The sequence below is a fragment of the Mangifera indica genome, chromosome 7, assembly GCF_011075055.1.
Source record: "Mangifera indica cultivar Alphonso chromosome 7, CATAS_Mindica_2.1, whole genome shotgun sequence".
NCBI classification, from domain to species: Eukaryota; Viridiplantae; Streptophyta; class Magnoliopsida; order Sapindales; family Anacardiaceae; genus Mangifera; species Mangifera indica.
In genome coordinates this window covers 20080882-20100288 of record NC_058143.1, presented here as the reverse complement: position 1 = coordinate 20100288, position 19407 = coordinate 20080882, and the positions used below count along the sequence as shown (strand labels likewise).

General features: G+C 35.1%; 4 protein-coding genes and 1 pseudogene across 5 annotated transcripts; 4 read left to right on the top strand and 1 right to left on the bottom strand.

Annotated features, from left to right (window-relative positions):
* Nucleotides 1-1063: 1063 nt before the first annotated feature.
* On the bottom strand, nt 1064-1944 carry LOC123221576 (polygalacturonase-like). The gene is made up of 3 exons (XM_044644400.1): nt 1702-1944; nt 1259-1359; nt 1064-1187 (listed from the first exon to the last, which is right to left on the bottom strand). Exons 1-3 carry the CDS (start codon nt 1942-1944, stop codon nt 1064-1066), a joined length of 468 nt encoding a protein of 155 aa, XP_044500335.1.
* A 1677-nt stretch (nt 1945-3621) lies between these two features.
* Nucleotides 3622-9217, top strand: LOC123221220. 2 transcript variants are annotated; one of them, XR_006503240.1, is made up of 11 exons: nt 3622-3798; nt 3929-4001; nt 4992-5889; nt 6162-6291; nt 6372-6817; nt 7075-7155; nt 7255-7353; nt 7847-8008; nt 8193-8302; nt 8442-8513; nt 8725-8740. XR_006503240.1 is itself a non-coding variant. In XM_044643991.1 (11 exons), the coding sequence occupies exons 3-11, from the start codon at nt 5119-5121 to the stop codon at nt 9043-9045; spliced, it is 2169 nt and encodes a 722-aa protein (XP_044499926.1). In that variant the 5' UTR covers nt 3628-3798; nt 3929-4001; nt 4992-5118; the 3' UTR covers nt 9046-9217. The 2 variants fall into 2 exon arrangements, 1 of the variants encoding a protein (XP_044499926.1); XM_044643991.1 differs by having other exon boundaries at nt 3628-3798; nt 8193-8279; nt 8725-9217.
* A 1940-nt stretch (nt 9218-11157) lies between these two features.
* Nucleotides 11158-13749, top strand: LOC123220068. Its single transcript, XM_044642066.1, has 5 exons — nt 11158-11456; nt 11905-11959; nt 12043-12099; nt 12445-12522; nt 13138-13749. The coding sequence occupies exons 1-5, from the start codon at nt 11190-11192 to the stop codon at nt 13626-13628; spliced, it is 948 nt and encodes a 315-aa protein (XP_044498001.1). The 5' UTR covers nt 11158-11189; the 3' UTR covers nt 13629-13749.
* A 996-nt stretch (nt 13750-14745) lies between these two features.
* Nucleotides 14746-16068, top strand: LOC123221825 (desiccation-related protein PCC13-62-like). The gene is made up of 3 exons (XM_044644748.1): nt 14746-15065; nt 15155-15380; nt 15482-16068. Exons 1-3 carry the CDS (start codon nt 14767-14769, stop codon nt 15869-15871), a joined length of 915 nt encoding a protein of 304 aa, XP_044500683.1. The 5' UTR covers nt 14746-14766; the 3' UTR covers nt 15872-16068.
* Nucleotides 16069-18064: 1996 nt separating this feature from the next.
* LOC123221575 lies at nt 18065-19112 on the top strand (annotated as a pseudogene).
* The last annotated feature ends 295 nt before the right edge of the window (nt 19113-19407 follow it).

The window sequence follows — 19407 nt, the reverse complement described above, 5'->3', positions numbered from 1 at the left end:
ATTGTTTGAGAATATGTTCCCTATTATATTTCAGCAAATATCAGTTCATGTGAAAGATTACAGTTTATCATTGTTGCTTTTGTAAGAATTTTGTTAAAGTAGTACATGTGGTTTTGAATGAAATTTTTTTATTAGTCAGTAAACATGTATCATATCATGAAAGAGCTTAATCTGTGCTACTTTTAGGAGGGCTCAATAGCAAAAAAATTCTGGCATAATAGATTAGAATGCAATCTTTTATAAACTTCCAAGGATGAACTAAACATAGATTAGAATGCTAGTGAGTTGTAGCATCAAAGATTTATTTTCTCAAGAGTAATACCACCATAGAGAAGCAGTTCTCCAATAATTCAGTGTTTCAGAAAGTTCCATTTTTCTCATGGTAAGATCGGCTGCTAAATTTCTTCTAAAAAAATTCTTAAGAGTGGTTCGAATGTTCATATGGACTTGTTTACAAAAATGAGTTCAATCTTTCAAATTGAACTTAGCTTATTTGATATAGGCTTTAACAATGCAGATCGAATCAAAGACCTACTAAGTCGGGATAGTATTAAAACTTGATTGTAATACATAAAGGGGATAAATAGAAAAAACCTACAAACTAACAAAGCTAAACACCAACTCTAAGCTAAAAAATTAACCTACAAATAAATGAATATAAAAGTGCTCATGCTAGACAGCTCGGGGGCATGAGTATGAAGCCACTACTTGTTCCCTCAATGTTGTTGCATGAAGATTTCGAGTTTTCATTCTTGTAAGTAAGGTTGATATCTCGCAAATGGATTCTTTTGCATGGATTACTGCGACTGCACTCAAATGTCACAGAATTTTTATTAGCTGAAGTTCCTTGTATGTTTCTGTATGTCACTTCACTGATCTTCACACCCGAAGCCTGATACGGTTAATGGTGGAAAAATTAAAAAAAAAATCAAAATCACCTTTGAAATCTCCATGTCATCATGTACCTGATAAGGGCATCCAAGCTTGTGGGGGCAATAATTTTGATCTATTATAATGGGGTTCTTCACGTTCTCCATTAAGATGTTTTCGAAGACAACATTTCTCACAAAACCAGTGCTAGGCCTTCCCCATGACTTGATTCGAACTCCGAGGCTGTGAAAACTGCATCTGTCAGTCTCACGTTTTCGACTCCATCTTCTTTGAAGCTCCTTGCAAGACTGCCAATGCTGTTAAAACCAAACAGCAATGTTAGCATAATAATAACATAAGCATGTAATTTTGTTCAAGTTTTTAGTACCTTACACCATGTCCAGGGGCCACAGTTGATGTTGCTGATGAGCAAGTTCCTGGTACCTGGACCGATTGATATACAGTCATCTCCGGTATGGAAGGTGCTGCCTGTGATTAAAATGTGGAGGAGGACTGAATATGAATGCCATCTGTGTTGGGACTATCAGCCGGTGCAATAAGTTTCACATTTTGGACTAACACATTGCTGCAACTATTGATCACGAGGTGAGCCAGCTGACTGTTGATTGATGTCAAGTCCCTTATTTCAATATTTTTCACCCAGTTTAATGTTATTGACTGCATCCGATAAATTAAATCTGATGATCAAGGTTGAATAAAAATAAAGGAACATATATTTAACTGAAAAATCAAAAAAAGAGGGGCAGATGACCCCCTGGGTCAGGCACTGCTTTTATGAATAAAATCAACCAGTGCACTTCAAGAACTCACTCTAGCACCAACTTGGCAATATATCTGTCCAGATTCCCTGGTAACCTTGGCATCAAGCCGGCCACCGTGGATATTAAGATTATCAACTTTTCTAAACAAAATCCAATTCTTCAAGTTTCTGAGCGCACGGCCGTGATCTGAAGGAGCTACAATGGTTCCATTTATCTGAACTGTAATTCTATTCATGCATGGTCCTCTAAACTCCACTGCCCTGATCAAATACCTTCCTCTAGGGATAAACATTGTGGAGGAGGCCTCAGCTGAGCCACATGCAGCCCTTTATTCGTCAAGGAAAGACTGAGTTGAGTCTGTTCTGCCATCTGGTATTGCACCATAAGTGATCACATTAATGTGAGCGGCACCTGTTAATTGAATAAAGAAAATGATAAAGAGAGAGATTACAGAAGAGCCAATAATCTCGGTCGCCATGTGCTAGCAGACACTAGTAACTTTTCATTTCTTCAAGATCATTAGACTCTTATTATATAGATGTAAATTTGGGTTGAGTCATTTGCATGACACCAAATTCTTCAATGAAAATCTCCATTACTAGGATTAACTTATTGATAATTAGCCATTGATATAATTATAATTTATGAGACTAATTATAAAAGCATTACATAAATTTATACTTAAAAATTCTATTATTCTACACGAGATTGTTGGATGAAAATATTTATTAATAAATACATGGATTAACTTATTGATAATTACAATTAATATGATTAATTATAAAATGGAAAGATTAATGTCCATTATTCATGAAAAATTGCGTGCCCTTGAAATATACAGTCCAACCTGTTTATATTAGATATCCATAACATAAATAAATGTGAAATTATAAGATAGAGATAAATAATAATTATTATTATTATAAGATAAAGCTAATAAAAATATTATCTAAAACTTTAATGGGTCAAACTATGAAGCCCATGTGAAAATCACTTCCAAAACATTTTAACTGGGCCTGTCATGAGATTGAGAAGTGTCATTTGAAGCCCACCTTCATAGGTTGGGGCATTGGACATTATTCTTTATTAATTTGAGGGCTTAATTATGTTTAAGGTTGGACACAATTAATATGTTCAAATTTGAATTCGAGTTTGGATCGAATAAATTGAGTTTGAGTCAATAATCAAACTTATTTTATGAGCTCAAATCAAATAATCGAGTTTGAATCAAATATGAGATTTGCTTTCATAAAACAAGTTGAGTTTAAAGTGAAACAAACATTTAAATTTAAATTTACTTAGAGCAAATTAACAATTGAATTATTTTCTAATCAAACTTAAACCTCGACTCATTATTCTTGAATTGAATTCAATTAAAACTGTTTGAATTCAAATTGATATTTATTAAACCTTATTGAGACAAACTCAAATATAATCCAACCCTATTTGTTTTTCTACAAATTTAATTTTATCATTGTGCTTCATTAGTGATATAGATTTGGAGAAAGATAATTTTTGAAAAAAGATTTGATAAGCTTTCGTAAGATTAGATTTGAATTGAATTAACTTAAATTCAAATAAAATTAACTCATATTCAAATTTATTTAAGTTAAATTTGAGTTAAATTCGAATTAAAATATCAACTTATTTTTTGAAAATAAGATAAACTTGAGAGCTCAACTTAATTTGGATTAGGGTAGGGTAAATAACTTAAATCAATTTAGATTTAATTCGTGATTTAGTTTAAATTATATTAAACAATTATTAAAACGACATCATTTTATTTATTAAATAAAACAATATCAACTTTTTAATGAGTTGTGAATTCAAATAACAAATCCAACCAAAATCAAGCCATCCCATTTTTCATTTGATCTGAACATGAGCTAAACGGGTGTTAGGGATGAGTTCGGTTTGTATCAATCAAGGCCTATCATTGTGTATATGTTTGCATTGCATGGGACCAATGAGGGAGAATCCTAAACCAAACTAGCACAGGGCATTCCTAGGCAGCCGATAGAATATAGCAATATCCAGGTCAACCAAACAGTCCGCAACAACTAACTCACAACGCAACTTCGATCAGCTTTCTTCCTGATAGTCTGTCTTTGCCTTGCCTTGCCTAGCCTTGTTGGCAGTCTCAAATGTATATATATATATTTTTTATATCTAAACTTTTCAGTTTTGACATGCTCTCTTTTCTTTTACAACAGAATCAGTTCAAGAACACTTTTTTATTTGGCCCTTTTTTAATGCTCTAAAACACCTTGTTTCAGGGCTTTTTTTTCTGCTTAGCGTTCAAACTCTTCTTGCTATCTCACAAAGTGCCAGCGCTTGGCTTTACTTGAGGTATGTCTGTCTGTGGAATGAATTGCTTATTTATTTTTTTATGTTTATGGTTTTATTTTATCAATCATTGAATTTTACTTCCTTTTTTTTTTTTCAATTTTGTGTGTTAGACTGAATTTGATTTCTAAATTTTCTGAGGATAGTTAAAATTTTTTTTTATTTTTATTTTTTTTAAAGATTATGAGGTTTGGTTCTGAAATGGGTTTGCCTTGGTTTTATCGCCAAGGCGAGTTCATGTCATACGAGTCAAGGATTTTATTAGATATTTCTATTTGGTTGAAAATTTGATACTTCAGCCTATACTTGACATGGGTATTTTCTTATTTTGTATTACTTAATTATTTTTTGCTGGCTTCATATTATTCAGTTTGAGTTAAATAATTATGCTTCAACTTGTATATCAGCATAATCTATAGTTGCAAGTGCATTTCCTTGCTGCAAAGTTTAGCTTGTAGTGATGTAGAAATAATTTTGTGTGTTTGTTGTGTTGATAATAGAAGTGAAATTGTTTTGATGATATGGAATCTATATGATTTTTTTTTTTGGGAGAAATTAAAAGATTTATAGAAAAATTGTTGATTTATATGGAATCTATATGATGCATCTTACTGATAGCTATTTAACATCAAGTAGCTTGAGCATTTTCAGTATTTGGTTTCAATGATCTCTATGGGAAAGGTTTCTTTCAAGTATCATTTGAGTTCATTTCTAAGTTTTCAATTCAAGGGAGAATTTGGGTGAAGTATTTGTGGTTCTGCCACTATTAGGTCAAACAGTTTCTGGTTATGTAGATTTCAAGTTTTATCTTACCTCCATAAATGGTTGTTCTTCATCAAGTAATTTTTTCCGTCCTGTATCATCAGTGTACGCAAGATCAGAAAACAACTGTTTAGGGATGACTTTCCTTGTTTATGAGAAATTTTCTGGCTGCTTTTTCAGTATTAAGTATCCCTATGAAATATACAGACCGATTGAATTTTCTGTTTACAGATTGTATTCAAGTGTTGGAAAAGTTTGTTTCTTGTGGAATCCATCTTGCCTGGCGTAGCTTCAGTGATGGCTTAAAATGGATTGAATTGTCATCTTCTGTAAACAATTTCTTGATAAATATTGTTTCATGGCTCGGAAGAGTAATCAGCAAAAGAATGGCTTGGATCATCAAGCATCAAGCCACAGAAAAAAGGGTTCAAAATTGAGGTCTGCTGTCCCTGATAAGACAGGATGTGGTAGAGACAACATGGTGAAGGTTTTTCCTCCTGAGGATCTCCCAGATGGTAACCATCAAGGCATTCCTTTTGTGGATGGTGCAAGTAGGGCATCTACCAGAAAAGAGAAGCAAACAACAGATCTGCGGGATTCTGACCAATCAGTTTCTTCCAAGGGCAATTCTGGTAGTGATACTGAAAATATTGCTTCACTGCGAACTCCTAATATAAGAGAAGCAATTGCTCGCCGTGGTAGAAAACATGGAAAGAGTGGCCTTCGTTGCTTGCTGAATGTATTGCATGTTAAAAATGCAATGGAGAATGTTAAGTTTTCCAATAATGCACTGGTTAGAAGCTTAAGGGTGCATGTTTCATCCAAGTTGAAGGCAGCACTTGAGTTGTTGGAGAGACAGAAGCCATTGTTTGTTTCTCTAACAACAAACTTTTATAATGCCTGTGATTATGTTAGAATGAAGTTTCAGAAAGTTTATGCTGCTGTTTTAGTTTTTTTCAAACATTTGGCAATCATACTACTCCATTTATCAATGGTTTGGTTGGACTGTGCTCTTAGGGGCATTGATTCTTTTCTGCGGATGGGGATGACATGTTTCTTTTCAGTTATATGGTGCAGCATTCTCTCTGTAGTTGCAATTGTTGGGATTGCAAAGTTTCTAATGGTCCTGGTAAGCATTGGTGCTTTCTCTTAACTAAATTCTTGATACTTTTGTTGTTGAAATTATTATCAAGATTTGGTTGTATACATGACCAGATGTACTTTTAGTCTGCCATATTTTCAGTTTTTTTGTTCTTTTTCTCTCTTTTTATAGTTGTGGCTATAATCCTTACATGTGATAGAAGCTTATTTTGTCAGCTAGTGAAGCACCCCTAGATCTTTTAAAATAGCTGCTGGTTTACATGGTTTCTTATGTAGTTGAACAAAACTTTGCATCCTCAGGTTATAGCTGCTTTGGTCGCTTTTTTTATTGGGTTCACCGTTGCAATCATAGTAGTTGCTCTTTCAGGAGCTGTTTTCCTATGGTTTTATGGAAGTTTTTGGACTACAGTGTTTATTATCTTCCTTGGAGGTGATCATTTTTCCCTTTTCCTGATTGTGTGTTGTTTATTTTACTGATCTTCCAAGGTTTAATACCTACTAATATTTCAGGATTGGCATTCAAGTTGAACCATGAGAGTCTTGCACTATTAATTACAACTGTATACTCAATATATTGTGCCTGGACTTATGTTGGATGGCTTGGTTTGCTGTTGGCACTGAATTTGTCTTTCATCTCAAGTGATGCTCTGATATACTTCCTAAAGAATAACATAAATCAACAAAGAACTGATGGACCCCATGAGCAAACCTCTGGGATGCAAGGTGGACCAGGCGACAATAGTGAGTCAGGGCACACTTCATCCTCTGAAAATGCCCCAGGGTTATCTGCTGATCGTAGTGCAGGAGTGCCTTCAACCAGTGGGGCAGACTCTGAGATGACTTCTGAAGATGAAGTAGCTCGGTTGTTAAACTGTACTGATCACTATTCAGCTTTGGGCTTGTCACGATATGAGAATGTTGATGTTTCTTTAGTGAAGCGAGAGTATAAAAAAAGGGTATGTCACATCTTTATTATTAATTGGAACTTGATTTCTCCACTTGCTGTATACCTGCTGGCTCTGTTAATGAAAGTCAGTCATGCAGATCTACCAAAAAATGTTTTGATAGTTTTAGTGGCCAAATTATGGTCTTATAGCTATCAGGACTTCTTTACTCTTAGATATGCATTATTATTTGCTATTTTGCACTCTTCCTGCCAAGGATAAAAGATAAAAATTTATGTATTCATAATATAGCTTTTCAAATATCATAGGCTATGTTGGTCCATCCTGATAAGAACATGGGTAATGAGAAAGCTGAAGAAGCATTTAAGAAACTTCAGAATGCTTATGAGGTAATCTTTTTTTGGTTTCTTCTAAAATTAACATGTTAAAGAATCATTTTCATGTTCTATAAACTTTGTTTTAATTAATGTTCAATTAAAATTTTATAGGTTCTCCTTGATTCACTAAAGCGAAAAGCATATGACGATGAATTGAGGAGGGAGGAGCTGCTAAACTATTTCCGTAGTTTCCAAAATGTTTCTCAGAAGGTTTGAATTCTTGTTCCTGTTCTTTTCCCAGCTTTTTCTTTGTTATTAAATTTGAACTTTCTTGCCCTTCTCTTTGTTTTTCACCCTACCATTTTCTTTTGTCAAGAAGAAGTCCCTAACTTATTTCACTCAATAAGCATTTGTAATCTGATGAAAAGCAATTTTAAAAAAAAAAAAGCAAAAAGTGAGCCTGAGTAATGTTATACTTTGAAGATCAAAATTTGTAGTGGCTTGACATGCTGCATTCCTTAAATTTTTCTTCAGAGAAAATTTCATCTGTTTAAATGGGAATGATTAGAACCATATTTTTCTGATTGCTATCATATTCCAAGTTTCTGCCAAAAGTAGCAACTGTCAATGCTGCAAGTAGCCTAGTCAGCATTTGTCATTTATTATTTCTATGTGACTTCAAGTCTTCAATTGTTGGTCTTTTTTTATGTTATTTATTACTATGGCTGTCATACTTGGCTTTTAATTTTGATTGATTTGCCAGAATGGCAGGCATGGTTTTTTCTTTGCACCTGGATCTGCAAGGTCAGAGGCTGATACTGAGGACCCCATTGGAGATTCTCGGCTAATAGCCTGCAAAAAGTGCAACAACTTTCATGTGTGGATTGAGACCAAGAAATCAAAATCTCGAGCAAGATGGTGCCAGGTTTCCCCTTTTGCTTTCTGAACTTTGCATGTTTTTTGATGCCATCCTTTAATGAATATTGGCACTGAACATATTAACAGTATAAGATGGATCCAGTTTTCTGTAATCATGGTGCACCTTGTTGCTGCCAATAAGAGAATTTTGTTCCTGGTGCTTATATTTCCCCCTTGGTTACCTTTTGAAGGAATGCAAAGATTATCATCTAGCAAAAGATGGAGATGGATGGGTTGAACAATCTTCCCACCCCTTAATTTTCGGATTACTGCAGAAGGCAAGAATTTCTTATATGCACAGGTTTTTTTTGGGCTTTTATCATAGTTAGCCACTTATCTAAAGTTCGTGCCATAAATTTAGTGAATAAGACATAAGCTGTAACTTTTATCAAGTAAGACATAATTTTGGGATGTGGCTGTGCTTTTTCTTAAATGTGCAGGTAGATTTGCCTTCTGCATATGTTTGTGCAGATAGCAAGGTTTATAATGCTAATGAATGGTATATTTGTCAGGTTAGTCATTTCATTTCTTCCTCTCTTCACGAATCAGTACTCGTATCAAGTTAAACACCTTGAAAATGAAGCATAGTTTATTGTCATTGTGGATTATAAATTTTGATGATTGGGGAGATTGATATAGAGTGGACCTTTCATTGAACACCTGCATAAAAATCTGTAAACACCCCTCTACACACAAAATGATGGGATTTTTTTTTTTTTGCAGGGAATGAGATGTCCGGCCAACACGCATAAGCCAAGTTTTCATGTGAACACTAGTTTAACCTCCAAGCATGGTCCCAGCAAGGGAACAAGTTCTGGACAAAGGGGTGGTTGGATGCCACCGACTAACCTGGATGAACCCATGACTGAGGAGGAATTTGTGGAGTGGTTTCAGAATGCAGTGCAGTCCGGGCTGTTTGATAATATTGGTGCTAGCACCTCCTCTGAAAGCCGAACTGCCAACGCTGCATCAGGCTTCAAGGGCAGTGGTGCCAGTACTAGCAGTGGCAACAAGAGAAAGAAAAAGGGAAAGAAGCAATGGTGATTTCTTCTTTATTCTATTCCCTCTTGATAAACTTGTAAGCTTTTAATGAGCCCTGAAAATATATGGCTCTGAATCTGATGGGAGATATTTTGTCTGCACCAAATTGTATGCCAGCAAGAGTAGAAAAAGCCTTTGAGGCGCCAATATGCAAAGCTTGCATAGCTTTTTACCATCTTTCTTCATCCTCTTCCCTTGATCTGAAAATCAGTTTAAGATGTTTTACTGGCTTTAAAATTGTACACCTCAAACTTCAAGATGGTGAGGAATTCGCATGGAGGGTCAAACTAGGTAACCTAAGATTGTCAAAAATGGAAGACAGAAGGAACCTTGAATTTTGTCCATGTTGTACAAAATGCTTGCCTTAATAATGGGGTAATAATAGGGGTGGATTAGAGTTAGAGTCCAATTAGAACAAGGGTTAACTTGTATTTGGTTTTAACCTATAATGAATAGTTTGAGATTAAGTTTAAATAAAAGTTAGTTTGAATCTACAATTATTAGTTTGAGATCAAATTTGATTTGTTCAAACTGATCATTAAGTGATTAAAAAAATTATTTTAAAAAAAAAAAAGAGAATTGTAAATTAGGTAAACTTAGATACAATGACATCAAATAGACAACAATCTTAAACTAAGTTTAAGATTATTTATATGAAGTTTTAGTTCATCTTAAGCTAAATAATTTAAGAAAGTTTTTTTCATTTAGAGAATTTCTTTTATATTTCTGCAAAATTATATTAGTAAATAGTAGAAAAGTGGATCGGAAACTATACTAGTGAAGATTAGTAATATATATTTTGTATTTTATATATTTTTGTATTTGTTAGAAATATAAGATATATAAAATTAAAATTGTAAATTGTAAATATACAAAAGTATTGAAATAATTTTTTTATAATTTTTATTTTTTAGTCTATGTGATTAAAAAATAAAAGATATATATACTTCAAAAATAAAAAAAAAAGATGAATGCTGAAAGGTAAAATACTTGAGAAATTTGTATTTTTAATCGAACTCAAATAAAGATTAGTTTAAATTTTACTCGAGATCACTATATAGACAATAATATTGATGAGGTAACAATCATATGTTCAAGAAATAAACAATAACACAAGAAAATTTATAATTGATAAACCTTCAAACTCTAATCAAACTATTAAGTTGGAGGTCTGACTCACTCTAGTCCACCACTCAGTTTGCAATGGTAAAAATAGGTAAAACTCAAAAAATAAATTTTCATATGTCCACTTTGTTATGACCTCAAATCCCGCATCACTCCCATATTGTCTATTGAGTTTGTATATAAGCAGAGGTCTGAAGCCTTTAACTTGAATGACACGTAATAAAACCGTGAACCCTTGAAGTGGCAAAGCAGACAATATCACTCAGTGGTGGCCCTGCAGGCTTCGAACTCGAACGACGCGTTTTAAAGCCGTGAGGGCTTGAAGCTCAAAGTAGACAATATCGGTCGAATTGTTTATAACACGTTATCAGTACGATAGCGATGAGGGGGTGTGTTGTGACCTAAAGTCCCACATCGCTTCCGTACTGTCTACTGAGCTTATATATAAGCAGGGTCTGAAACCTTTAACTCGAACGACGCGTTTTAAAGCAGTGAGGGCCTGAAGCCCAAAGCGGATAATATCTGTCGAGCTGTTTATAACACGTTATCAGCACGATAACGATAAAAGGATGTGTTGTAACCTGAAGTCTCATATCGCTCTCGTACTGTCTACTAAGCTTGTATATAAGTAGGGGTCTGAAACCCTTAACTCGAATGATGCGTAATAAAACCGTGAGCCCTTGAAGTGGCAAAACGGACAATATCGCTCAGTGGTGACCTTGCAGGTTTCGAACCTGAACGACACTTTTTAAAGCCATGAGAGCCTGAAACCTAAAACGGATAATACCAGTCGAACTGTTTGTAACACACTTAACTTAGACACGGCTATGAGCTGTGCCGAGCTAACTTAGAAAATGTCTCTCCGTAGACTTTTAACAGATCAGTCCGTATTAATTTATCAGTTTGAATTAACTCATGAACAGCCCCGATAATCCCTAGTATGACCCGCATAACCCACGGGCCCGGCACAAAACTGTCCAAAGCGTAAAACACTCCGTCTTAAATCTGTTCTCTTATTATGGATGTCACTCTGGAGCATTCCCAATTTGCCATCTAAAAAAATGGACTCACTCCTACACACTTCCTCTGCAATTTATCAGGCTACAAAACTCCCTAAAGCGAGTCTTGATAAACGAAACAACTCTTTCCCGTCGTTCCCTAGAAAATCAGTTATAGTAGGCGCCAAAAAGAGCGGCAAGAAAAATCCCAACAAGGAAGACACTCACAGCTTCTTTGCCAAAACTGGAGAGGACTCTCTTTTCTTCCCTGAAGCTGTTCTCCTCAAAGAGGTTTTTTTTTTTTTTTAAAGCTTCTTTTGCATATCAATTTTATTTATTTCACTGGGTTTCTTTTTCGTTTTCTTTTTGTTTCGACTATTGTAGTCACTGGTATTAGTTTGTGGATCAAGTTGTTATCTTTTAGTCAGTACTGAACAGGGTTTTGTGGTTGGCCTTCAGAATTTGATTAGAGTTTCTTTATTTATTGAATTTGTGGTTGATTTTGTGAATGGGTTTTTTTTTTCTTTTCAGCTTCTTTTGTTGCTCCATTTCATTTACTTTATTGGGGTTTATATTATATTTTTTACTATTGTGGTAACCAGTTATGGATAAAGTCGTTATCTTGTAGTCAGTACGGTTTAGAGTTCTGCTTAGGGTGCTGGAATTTAGTAGCAGGTTTTACTTTTAGTTCAATTTGCGGTTGATTTTGTGATGTGGGTTTGTTTTAATTGGGTTGCAGAAAAAAGTTCAGGAAGATGGTAGAGTTCTTCCTGAGTTCGCTGATGCTGAACAGGGTAAGTGATTATACTTCTAGTTTTAATTTTTTTGGGTTGTACAGTGTTTTTTGTACTGATTGTGATGTTTTGAATATCTGCAGAAGAGTTCTATGAATTTCTTAACCTCCAGCTGCAAAGTGAAGTGCCTGTGGATAGAAGTGAGTAATGTTGCTGGGTTTTGTCTCTCTTTTTGAATGACTGGTTACTGAAAAAGGCCCCAGAAAATTTAACTGTTGTTTAAAACATTTTTCAAGGTTTTTGTAGACTGAGTAAGTGCAGTTTGAGCTATTGTGTATGGTGAAAACATGGAATCTGAAGTGTTGTGACTGTTTTGCATTAAATATATGGATAACTTGAATTGGCTGAGCAATGCTTTTTCTGTATTTTGTCAAAAATCTTCAAAGGAAAGGTGGTGGGAGGAAATTTTTAACTAGCTTGTAAGTTGAATTTTTCATATGCTTTAGGATACATGATATCATCTATTGTTTCCCTTGTTTGTGCAGTGCGCCACTATGAAGTGGTTTATTTAATTCATGAGAAGCATGCAGAAGGGGTTGGAAGTGTCAATGAGAAAGTTCAAGGTGATTTTTGGACTCTGGATATTTTTAACGCAATTATTTGGTTGATTGTCTAATGTTATGTGCTGCATGGTTTTGAATTATTGTCTTTTTCATTGAGAATGAAATGTGTCCTTAATTGTAATTTTGAGACTGGCAGAAAAAGTCTCTCCTTTTGGATTTCTTTGTGCATTTTTCATTTTGCTACCCCTTTGTAAACCAGTAAATGTAGTTCATGAAGCTGCTACTACTGTGGGTGTGATGAGCATCTCAATCTTCAACCTGCCATTTCTGGGGAAGACTGGGCAAATTAGGGTACATTGGGATGGTCTTTAAGCATGAAAACTTAGCTAATCATTGAAATATCTTTTAGTGCCTTTCTTTCAGAATTGTACGGAAAGCAGGTCTAAACTTTCAATTTTTCCCAGCCTCTGAAATTTTCCTATTCAACTTCACACAAAAGAATCTTAGAATCTTGGTTCCATTCAACTATTTCTGGAGCATACTGCATGTTATGCGCGAAACAAGGGTCCTCTGATTTATAAACTTGACAGAATTTTAATAGAATATATTCATTTTAGAAGTTTGCTTTTTTATTTCTTGATCAAGTTCCATATAATCATGAAATACTTATTGCAGATTTTTTAAGGGAGAAGAAAGGCAAGGTATGGAGATTTAATGACTGGGGTCTCCGAAGACTGGCATACAAAATACAGAAAGCCAAGAATGCCCACTACTTCTTGATGAACTTTGAGTTAGAAGCCAAATATATTAATGAGTTTAAGACCATGCTAGACAAAGATGAAAGAGTCATTCGGCACCTTGTGATAAAGAGGGACAATGCTATTACTAAGGATTGCCCTCCGCCCCCTGAGTTCCACACCTTGCGTGCAGATATGCAAGGTTATGACGGTGATGAGGACTTGGATTATGATGATGCCTACGACAATGAAGATTTTGATGAAATGTGGGATGGCGAAGGTGAAGAGGTGGATGGCTATGACGAAGCTGAAGATGGTTTTGTTATTGTCAACATAGATAATGATAATGAAAAAGAAAATAATAATAAATCAACTAATGCAAGTACCATAGGGAGAAGAAATCTTAAAGCTGAGAAAGTGATTAGATAATAGACTATTGTTGTTTTAGTTTTTGGCTATATTGATATTATCTATTGTAGATGAACAATTACAGTCTGTTGCTATGTATAAGTGTGCATGAGAATTGAATTATAGCTGTTGAATTTATGCATTTTGATCTCTAAATCTACTGGTTGTATCGAATCAGTTGTTTCCCAAGGAAAATGATTTGTGTTATTTTCTGGATTTTGCTGACATTTATATAAGCTGTATATGATGAGCAAATCCTCAGGAACCGGACAAACAAATTGATTTGAAAATATAAGATTATCACTTCTTGCACCCAAAGCCAATCCATTTTTATAAAAATTTTCATGTATCTTACCATCTTCTCATGCATCATACTCAAAACTTGTACTGTGAATTGGTATAAAATATTATGGACACGTTATATTTGGTACATGGTAATGACATACATTATTAGTTTTCTATTTGATTTTAGATGGATTCAAGTCCAAACAAGGATTAGCTTAAGCTTAGATTAGAATTTATAACAGTGAATTTGAGTTGACTTGACTGATAAATATTATTATCCGAAAAAATGACAAATTGTTGAAAAAGGAAAAAAAAAAAAAAAAGGCTACAAAAGAAGAATCCATGTGAAGAATTGTCCCGATCGCTCCAACTATTACATTTCAGCTATAAAGAAATATTATATTCGTGCAATCTTTTTCTCTGCATTTACTTTCATTTTTTCTCCTTTAATCTTTGCCCTATATTCTGTTTCATTCAGTGCTCACATCAAGAAGATATGGCTAAAATTTAGCTTCCCTTATGATCACATTTCTTTAGTACAAACTGAGTCAATACTAACATTTATTCATCGATCAAATGAAGACAAATTTGGTTCTACCTTTTCGATATTTCTAACTTACCATGCAAAGACTATGCCCACTTAATGACACAATTCTGAGCTACCCTATTAATTCTCCTCTTCTTTAGAAGCTGTAACTGATCAGATTGTATCAAACCCACGTGGCACTTTCAAGTTCTGACCAAACATTTTCATCTTCCAACGTGTCACTCTACACTTTCTTTTCTCTACTTCACTCTTCGAGCTCTATATAAACAGTACTTTGCACAGGAAACAGCACAATCACACAAATCTTTTAACATTAAGCCAGTGGCAATGTCTAGTTCTTTCACTCTTTCAGCAATGGCCATTTTGGCCTTGTCTCTTGTTCCAGGCTCATATTCAACCACTTCAGTGCCAGAATCTGATGTTGATCTCCTTGAGTTTCCATTGAATTTAGAGTATTTAGAAGCTGAGTTTTTCTTGAATGCTGCTTTGGGTTTTGGCTTGGACAAGGTTGCTCCTAACTTAACCATGGGAGGTCCTCCCCCCACTGGTGCCCAAATGGCCAAGCTTGACCCTTTCACTAAAAATCTAATCTTGCAATTTGCATGGCAAGAAGTTGGACACTTGCGGTTAGTATATATATTTTTATAATGCTTTTGTTTTATGCCATCTGTTTAATGTTCTTCATGTTTCAATTTGACTCTTATTTTTTATGCAGGGCTATTAAGAATACAGTAAAAGGATTTCCAAGGCCATTGTTAGATTTAAGTCCAAAATCATTTGCAAAAGTGATCAACAATGCTTTTGGAAAGCCTTTGAATCCTCCTTTTGATCCTTATTGTAGTAGCACCAACTATCTCATTGCATCTTATCTGATTCCTTATGTTGGTCTCACTGGCTATGTCGGTACAAATCCTAAACTCCAAGGAGCTGTTTCAAAAAGGGTAAGTCCAAAATTCACATACTTGACCACTATCAATAAAAATGACACTTTCCATTACAAAACTTTGGCTAATTTTTTTGTACGTTGTGTGGCTTCTCTCAGCTTGTTGCAGGGCTTTTAGGTGTTGAATCTGGGCAAGATGCAGTTATTAGAGCATTGTTGTATGAAAAAGCATTGGAGAAGGTGCATCCCTATGATATAACAGTAGCTGAATTCACAAACAGAATTTCAGAACTGAGAAATAAGCTTGGAAGGTCAGGATCAAAAGATGAAGGGCTTATTGTTGCAAAGTACATGGGTGCTGAAAGGAAAATTAGAGGTAATGTGCTGGCTGGTGATGAATTTTCAGTTTCATATGACAGAACTCCGGAGGAAATTCTGAGAATTGTATATGGTAGTGGTGATGAAAGTTCCCCTGGAGGCTTCTTTCCAGAGGGTGGCAATGGACATATAGCTGAAGCTTATTTACACAGCAGGCCACTTAAAGAATAGGAGCATAGAAACAGTGTTTTTGGAAATAATAAGCATGGTTGAATTTTGCTCTTTTTTAACGCTAATGTAAAGTGCTTATTGTTCCAATCAAATAAGATTAGAGTAAGTTGTGTCCTCTTTTGGGTATTTTGAAATGTCTTTGTACAAGGTGGATTCAAACCGAGCTCGATTATCAACACGACTTGTTTGAGTTTAAAATAAGTGACTATGGGTCAAGGTTGAACCATAAAGGTGTTTGGCTCAATAGGTTTACAAGTGTCTCACATATATAAATAAAGTAACGTCGTTTTGACCAATAAAAAAAGGACGTTATTTTGACCTAGTGTTAAATTATGTAAGCAACGCAAAATGATATTGTTATGCTATATAATTTAGAGTTAAAACAATGTTGTTTTCTTAAGTTCATCGAGCTTGATTCATGGGCTTGAGCTCATAACGATAAGTGCGAATCTATGCAAACCAAGTTCAAGCATCACCAGTCATATTGAGTTTGAGCTTGGATTCATGTCTTTCGAAGCTCATTGAGTTCAAACTTAGGCTCAAGCTTAGTCCAAATCTACCCCTAAAGTTATGGGATTGAAACCATTTAAAACACATTAAATTTGAGCATCTCAAAATGTTATTCAAGACATCATAATTTTAACGAATCAAAATAAAGAGTAGCTTGAGTTCAGCTTGAATGAAATTGGTCACCCAACATCTCTCTCGTGCTTTGTCGATGTGAGATTTGCCTAAAAGTATCACATATGACCCCCCCTCCCCCCCAACCCCTTCTTATGGGACTCAAAGTCCTCACTGATGTTTGCCCATATCACTCAAAAGAACATATGGAACGACTTTTTCACTCAAGAGGATACACGAAGCAACTCTCCTACTATTTATAACATCTTTAGTCTGATAATCCGATCTACTGTTACTATATTATCCAGTTTGAACACATAGTCCATCATAATTTTGCTTTTGAATTTTGCAACAAATAAAGTGTCTTGATAGTTTAAGAAGCTTACAAACTATTTAACCAATTCAATCTTCTCATCCCCAAGCAATGTGGAATATACAAACAAATTCAACATTTCTCTCTTGCTTTGCCAATGTGAGATTTGCTCAAGGATGTCACACAACCCAAGTTTGGCTTAAGTTTATAGTTCAAACTTGTAACTTGAATTTATGACTTATTGACAAAATAATGTTGTTTTACCAATAATAGACAAAACGATATCGTTTAAACAATTGTTTAACATAACCTGAATTAAGTCATTAACCAATGTTTAAACCAAATTGAACCACCCCTCCGCTTGCAAGTTGGACCAAACTAGGGTTGGATTAGAGTCGAGCCGAGCTCGGCTCGCAGCCAGCTCAAGCTTGGCTCGGTTCATATATGGGTGGCTCGAGTTCGGCTCGAGCTTGACTCGAGCTTGGCTAAGGCCAGCTCGTTTCGGGTTCCAGTTCGGCTCGGCTCAGCTCAGCTCGGTTCGTTTTTCGTTATAAAAACGACATCGTTTTTAATATATATTGGTCAAAACGACGTCGTTTTGTATAAAAAAAATTTTAAAAAAATCTACCAAGCCAGCTCGAGCTCGGCCAAGCTTAGCTCGTTTCGGGCTCAACCAAGCCGAGCTCGAGCTGGCTCGGCTCGAGTCCAGCCCTAGACCAAACCAAACTCCTTTTAACTCGATTTTAACCTAGTCTAAAAGATAAGCCAACTCTTTTAGCTTAAATTCAAGTTGAACTAAAACTGAATTGAATCATCTTTCAAGACTAAACTGATTTGGTTCGTATCCAACCATATATATAGTGACACTCAAATATGAAATTGAGATATATCTTGTTGTAATTAGCATTACTCTACATTTTTTATTCGGTTTTTCATAAATCAAAGAACTCTTGAGTCTACTCGTTAGAAACATATCACAAAAATGAAAGATAAACTTGCTGCATTTTGTTTTATTCCGTACATAAACAATTATTGGTAATATCATTAATTATTGTAATTAAATGCGATGCCTGGATTCTCCTGCATTTAAAAATATAAAGCACTTTCCATGTAAACTGTGATATCCATAATCTAGAGACATAAAACCAAATCCATCTTCATAAATAAGGTCCCTCCTGATCTATTATATAAAGGTCTGCCTATCGCAGTAACTGAATAACTCTCCAAACAGTTCAATAAGAAACAAAAAGATTAAGGCAATGTCTAGTTCTTTCACTCTTTTGGCAATGGCCATTTTGGCCTTGTTTCTTGTTCCAGGCTCATATTCATCCACTTCAGTGCCAGAATCTGATGTTGATCTCCTTAAGTTTCCGCTGAATTTAGAGTGTTTAGAAGCTGAATTTTTCTTGTATGCTGCTTTGGGTTATGGCTTGGACAAGGTTGCTCCAAACTTAACTATGGGAGGTCCTCCACCCACTGGTGCCCAAATGGCCAATCTTGACCCTTTCACTCTAGATGTAATGTTGCAATTTGCATGGCAAGAAGTTGGACACTTGAGGTTGTTATACACTTTTCTTAATGCTTTTGTTTTATGCCTTCTGTTTGATGTTCTTCATGTTTATATTTGAGTGTTATTTTTTCTGCAGGGCTATTAAGAAGACAGTAAAAGGATTTCCAAGGCCATTGTTGGATTCAAGTCCAAAATCATTTGCAAAAGTGATAGACAATGCTTTTGGAAAGCCTTTGAATCCTCCTTTTGATCCTTATAGTAACAGCACCAATTGTCTCATTGCATCTTAAATGATTCCTTATGTTGGTCTCACTGGATATGTTGGTGCAATTCCTAAACTCCAAGGGGCTGATTCCAAAAGGGCAAAGTCCAAAATTCACATTCTTGGCCACCTTCAATAAGAACTACACTTTGGCTTAGTTCTTTTTCAACTTTGTGTGGTTTCTGTTCAGCTTGTTGCAGGGCTTTTATGTGTTGAATCTGGGCAAAATGCAGTCATTAGAGCATTGTTGTATGAACATGCAACAGAGAAGGTGCATCCATATGGTATAACAGTAGCTGAATCAGAAACAGAATTTCAGAATATTGCAACAAAGTCCCAGGGTGATCTAGGGAAACTTACAGGCAATGTGCTAGCTGGTGATGAATTTTACGTTGCATTCCACAGAACTCCAGAGGAAATTCTGAGAATTGTATATGGAAGTAGTGATGAAAGTTCCCCTGGAGGCTTCTTTCCAAAGGGTGGAAATGGACGTATAGCAAAATCTCATTTACGCACCAAACTACTTGAAGAATAAAAGCATAGAAGAAGTGTTTTTTGGAAAAAATAAGCATGGAATCTGTTCACTTTGGTTCATTTTTTCTCTTTTTTATGCTAATGTCAGTGCTAATTTGCCAATGAAGTAAGACTGAAGAAATTTGCGTCCTCCTGTGAGTATTTGTACTCTGAGATGTCTCTCCGTAAAGTTGGCTCATCTTGTTTGAACCTGAATCAAGCTCGAGTCATGGGTATGTAACACTATTGAGCTCAAACTCGAGCCATGGAAGTGTTTGGCTCAATAGATTCACAAACAAATTACATAAATAAATAAA

What these genes read in the sequence shown, in the direction of transcription:
- LOC123221576 (XM_044644400.1), bottom strand. Translation starts at nt 1,944, where the DNA reads ATGTTTATCCCTAGAGGAAGGTATTTGATCAGGGCAGTGGAGTTTAGA. An exon ending in ATTGCCAAGTTGGTGCTAGA is followed by an intron (nt 1,360 to 1,701) that starts GTGAGTTCTTGA and finishes TTTTAATCACAG; the next exon opens with GCAGCACCTTCCATACCGGA. An exon ending in GCCCCTGGACATGGTGTAAG is followed by an intron (nt 1,188 to 1,258) that starts GTACTAAAAACT and finishes TGGTTTTAACAG; the next exon opens with CATTGGCAGTCTTGCAAGGA.
- LOC123221220 (XM_044643991.1), top strand. Translation starts at nt 5,119, where the DNA reads ATGGCTCGGAAGAGTAATCAGCAAAAGAATGGCTTGGATCATCAAGCA. An exon ending in GTTTATTATCTTCCTTGGAG is followed by an intron (nt 6,292 to 6,371) that starts GTGATCATTTTT and finishes CTAATATTTCAG; the next exon opens with GATTGGCATTCAAGTTGAAC. An exon ending in AGCGAGAGTATAAAAAAAGG is followed by an intron (nt 6,818 to 7,074) that starts GTATGTCACATC and finishes CAAATATCATAG; the next exon opens with GCTATGTTGGTCCATCCTGA.
- LOC123220068 (XM_044642066.1), top strand. Translation starts at nt 11,190, where the DNA reads ATGTCACTCTGGAGCATTCCCAATTTGCCATCTAAAAAAATGGACTCA. An exon ending in TGAAGTGCCTGTGGATAGAA is followed by an intron (nt 12,100 to 12,444) that starts GTGAGTAATGTT and finishes TTGTTTGTGCAG; the next exon opens with TGCGCCACTATGAAGTGGTT. An exon ending in TGTCAATGAGAAAGTTCAAG is followed by an intron (nt 12,523 to 13,137) that starts GTGATTTTTGGA and finishes TACTTATTGCAG; the next exon opens with ATTTTTTAAGGGAGAAGAAA.
- LOC123221825 (XM_044644748.1), top strand. Translation starts at nt 14,767, where the DNA reads ATGTCTAGTTCTTTCACTCTTTCAGCAATGGCCATTTTGGCCTTGTCT. An exon ending in CAAGAAGTTGGACACTTGCG is followed by an intron (nt 15,066 to 15,154) that starts GTTAGTATATAT and finishes TTTTTTATGCAG; the next exon opens with GGCTATTAAGAATACAGTAA. An exon ending in AAGGAGCTGTTTCAAAAAGG is followed by an intron (nt 15,381 to 15,481) that starts GTAAGTCCAAAA and finishes GGCTTCTCTCAG; the next exon opens with CTTGTTGCAGGGCTTTTAGG.